Here is a 4,956-nt window from a genome sequence, read left to right on the forward strand (position 1 = left end):
ATTTTCTATACACTTATGACTAAAATATAAGATTCTGATTCATTTTCAGGTAAAGATGTTGTCATGTGAAAATAGTGCATTTCTATATTTTTCCAAACTTTTTTTGATAATGATATAGAACCAAGTTTGTCATTTCTACAATAGAACCTAGGTTAAATATTTCCAAATCTTTTTGAATTTGGTAAACAAATAAAAATTTCATATAATTCTGCATTTTTCCTGTAGTGCATGTTGTAAACTTTGCATTCTCCATCTTTCAGTTATGCTACTTTTGAAGCCCACTTTTAGAATTGCAAGAACTCCTGTTCCACTCAGTGAAAGGGAGTTGAGGGAAATCACAGTCTCTTGGCATTAGAATCTTATATCTGTTATGAATTTACAAAGTCTATTCAAATACTCAAACATTTACATTAGTAAAAATCAAACATTTTTACTAATTATACTGAGCCATTCTCTAGCTGAAGATTGTTTATGTAGAATGTTTCTTGAACACGGTAAAGGAAAGGGCAGTTTATTGTAAGTGGTAAAGAAGAAGTAGGAAGTTAGATATCTGAGAAAAGTACCAACATTTCGATATTACCAAGTGTTATCTTGTGAAAAATATACCTCAAACTGGTAATTTCCAACATGTATTCAACTTTTGTTGCAACAAATCTGCATCAAGTGTCTGGTTGTTATGTCTACTAAATTTTCTTGGCAAACGTAGGCAAGACAGAGGATTAGGATGAGCTTTCATTCAATTCTCACTTTTGTCATGGCAGGTTGTTCACATGACACTGGAATCACCGAAATTGTCCCTACTGCTTATGCCATTGCAAGGCTGTAGCAGCTGAGGAGATCTTAACATGTGGTGCCTGAAATGGGACAGAGACTCTCATGGTCCAGAGACAGCACAGCCCGTATTTAGTCTCTGATTGCGTCATGGACATTGGTCTCCATCCCCACGGTGTAGAGCCTGCTGGGCCTTCTGGTTAGCATGTCACTGCAAGTTACATCTCCCAAACACAGCCATGTGCTCCAGGCAAGACCACTTCTTAGGGCAGAAAGAGTGTCAGAAGGTGTCCTTGGCTAGGATAAGTTGACTAGGAAAGAGTGACATGACTTCAGGTCTCTTTTCACAGGATTCACTAAACCTTTGATGATTACAGGCCTAAACCCCTGCACGATGAAATACTGTCCTGTGAAAATTGCAGTGGCACCAGCTAGATCTAGGAGGCCAGGCAGTGGTCCCTTCAACTCTGCCAGTCTTCATAAGAAACACATGTGGACCCTTGCAGTGTTCACATCCTCAACTGCTATTCCCAGCACCATCCACAACCCCACCCACCACAAGCTAAAGTGCATCTTATGTGAACAAGAATTCATCTCTACCAAATTCCCTTCATGCACTCCCACCTGCAGTATGCCTGCAGTCTTCAATTCTTAACTTTAGAAAATAAAAGAAATCCATATCATTCTGTATTTTTTCAGAGATATATGGCGTAAATTACAACTTCCAGTTTATACTTTTTATTTTTAAAACCAATCTTCTTGAATTTCAAAAACTGCCTTTTTCTATCAGCAAGTAGTAACTGAGGAAAATCAAAGAGTTTTAGCATAAAATCATGTATCTGCTATAACCTCAAGATGTATTCATCATGTATTGCCCCAAGTCAGTGTCAACTGTTTGGCTGTAATGCTGATGAACTTAAATGACAAATGTTAATTCGTTCACCTCTCTGTTCAATCAAGTCTGTTTACTCAGAGGACACCTGGACCACCTCCTTCTCCTGCCACTTATGCCAGGTAAGGCTGCTGCAACTGATGGGGCCTCAACAGGTGGTTCCTGATGTGAGCCTCAGGGTCTCAAGGCCTAGCGCCCCCAGGAGCAAACTATTACCCTGATTTCTCCACTATCTTCCTCTTTCAGAGACTCAGAGAATGTGCTGGGCTGCTCCCCAGACAAGCCATGTGGACAGCTGGGCCAAACCAAGAGGAGAGCTTTGTGCTCTGGGCTATATCACTGTGGACACAGCATGTGTATGTTGCAGGCGGTGATACACTCCAACATCTGCAGCCTCCACCCTGCTGATCTTCAGTGTGAAATCTGTGCCTGGCCCACTGCCACTGAACCTGTCTGGGACTCCAGAGGCCCAGTTGGAAACCAAATAGATCAGGAGCTGTGAAGCCTGGCCTGGGCTCTGCAGGAACAATTCGAAATAGGTGTTTCCTTTACTACGTAGGAGGCTCAGACTGGCCCTGCAGGAGATGGAGGCCGACTCCCCAGGAATGATGGGCAGGGAGAGGGGAGTTTGGGTTATCACAACATCCCCACTGGTTCCTGAAATAATGAGATAAAAGTACAATGTTATGCATAAACATCATACACTAATTTAATAATGTTTTTTTTAAAATGTATTTCAGGATAAATCATTATTCAAGTATGTAATTTTAATTTATACCCCCAAAATATCCAATTTCAAAAAAGAAACCAAAAGGTGCAAGACACAGGGGGGTTGGGCTCTAGAAATCACCTGCACCAGCCCCCCTCTTTCTATGTCACAGTCTTTCACAGAGCACAGGTATTTGCACCTTCCGGAATCTTCCCCGCTCTCACAGATGTAAACATCACATGCCCCATCACGGAGGATAGATGTGCACATTTCACACAGGACAGAACACACATGGGAAGCAGTGAGCCCCGGAGTTCACCCCACACCCCACTCTCCTCCTCATCTCTCTTCTGCCCTTTCCAGGGATCCAGAACATCAGCAGCCCCAGGAGCTGAGCAGGGAACCTCATTTTGAGATGTTGAGCTGAGGAGTCGTGATAAGTCAGGACAAGGTTAGAGCTGGGCTTTTACCTCAGACTTGCAAGGGAAGGTCTTCCCTAGGGGGACAATATGCAACTCTGCTGGTGGGTGCAGCAGTGTAGAAAGAGCCAAAGGGAGGCTGGGGCCTCTTTTGTGAGAAAAATTACTTAAATCTATTCTCTGTTTGAAGGAAAACCAATAAAGATAAAGTCCATGCTGCTTAAGTGGGATAAATTTAAATATTATCTTCTGTTTTCTCAAGGAGATATCTTCTTAGCTCTTTCCTAAGCACATATTATTGTGTTTTCTAAATGTGAAAAATGTGGCTTGTTTAAGACAAAGGATATACAGTTGCTGACACTTTCTTCAAAGTATCCTTTAGAAGATCCTTTAGACCATCAACCAGGCTCCTCTAACTGCGTGATGATGACAGTCTTCCCACTGAGCTCAGCATATGTGTTTTCTCCTCTCAGATCTGAATGAACCTTTGACTACAGTGGAGCTAACACTGTTTTCTACAGCTATAAGAGGTCATAAAGTGTGTACAATTTATAATTTATACTCTTAGGAAAATTATAGATGAAGCCATGCACGACATGGGTAGACTACCTGCACCAGCAGAGGACCCAGCCTACATCCAGCATTGACCACCGTGAGATGACTCCTGTCCCAGACCCCATCTGATTGCATCCATGAATGAAACCCTGACTAGGAACTTGGTTAGCCCGGGCAACATGTAGGGATGATGAGATAATAGTAAAATTATTACATCTTTCATGTGTCATTACATTTTGGGGTGATATGTTTTGCATTGATAGTTGCTAGCTGCCAATTAATAAATTAAAGAGAATGTGGAATTAGAAAGTCACCTATTTATTGATGCTAAATGAATATTAGTAAATTGTATATGAGAGTTTCTTATACTAGTTTTGCAATTTTTGTCTAGGTTTGACATTATGTGAAAATCAAATTTACTTAAAATATGTACAAGAAAACTTGAGAGAAATGTACTGAATATTACTAAGAAAAAACTACAGAAGACCCCAACACATGGAATGTTCAGCCTTATTCAGAATTGGAAACAGAATAATGTAAATATGCTAATTCTCCTCAAATTAATTTAAGACAATCTCAGAGAATTTTCATTGAACAGAAAATATCTTTCTGAAGTATTTAAGGATTTTCAAAATGTAAAAATTCATAGGAATAAAGATGGAGGACTCACAATACCCAATATCGAAGCCTGTAAAAAAGAACAGTAATTGAAATAATATGGTGCTGGCAAGGAATAGACAAACAAGCTGGTGAGTTTGAGAGTCTAGAAACCTGTTCGTACATACTCATAAACAGTCATATGATTTACAATAAAAGTACCACTGCAACTAGTAGAGAATATTTGTTTTTTGGAATAAATAAATTGTTCTGTATGAATTGGGTATCCATAGGACATCAAAATGAATTACATCTACATTTGACATTTACAACTATTAATTCTAAATTAATAATAAACAGCGCTGTCCAGTTTGCTCAGTTTGTTAGAGTGTTACCATGTAACACCAAGTTCAAGAGTTCAAATCTCCAAATCAGCAAGCCCCCGAAAAAAATTTTTAAAAAGTGAATATTAGACTTAAATTTGAAATGCAAAATAATAGTTTCTAAAATAGCACAAAAACATATCATGTGACTCTAGAGGTAGGAAAATATTTCTTAAAGAAAATACACAAGGGAATAAGCACAAAAAAAGATTAATAAATTAGATCTCAATAGTACTATTTCATTTTTATAAAGTTTAAAGAAAATGTATACAAACATTATTTGTTAATTACATATAGAAGAAATGAATTGTAGGAAGAAAAGTCAAAGTATAACAATTAGAAGATTTACAATTGTGGTTGAATTGGTGGAAGGAGATAGTCACGTGAAATGATAGAGAACTCACATTTTGTGTGGTAGGTTCACAGGAGCTTATTATGTTGTTATAAATGAATTTATGAGTGAGTGTGTCAGTAAATAAGTAAATAAGAAAGTCTTAGATGGGCCAATGACAGAGATGTATTATAAATCAAAATGTCTACCATTGCAATCGATTATTGTAATTCATTATAATGAACTAAAACAATTAGTATAGTTTAAAAAGATAAAATTAAATGAACAAACACACTGAA

The 4,956-nt window shown here is 38.2% G+C and overlaps 1 gene segment (V, D, J or C); it reads right to left on the minus strand.

Moving 5' to 3' along the window:
- Positions 1-1,994: 1,994 nt before the first annotated feature.
- Positions 1,995-2,620, minus strand: LOC134362608 (immunoglobulin kappa variable 2-28-like). The segment is given in 2 exon segments: positions 1,995-2,320; positions 2,572-2,620. Coding segments are annotated over 2 exon segments (375 nt in total).
- Between the last annotated feature and the right edge of the window lie 2,336 nt (positions 2,621-4,956).

This window comes from Cynocephalus volans, chromosome 14, assembly GCF_027409185.1.
Source record: "Cynocephalus volans isolate mCynVol1 chromosome 14, mCynVol1.pri, whole genome shotgun sequence".
In the NCBI taxonomy this organism is placed as follows: Eukaryota; Metazoa; Chordata; class Mammalia; order Dermoptera; family Cynocephalidae; genus Cynocephalus; species Cynocephalus volans.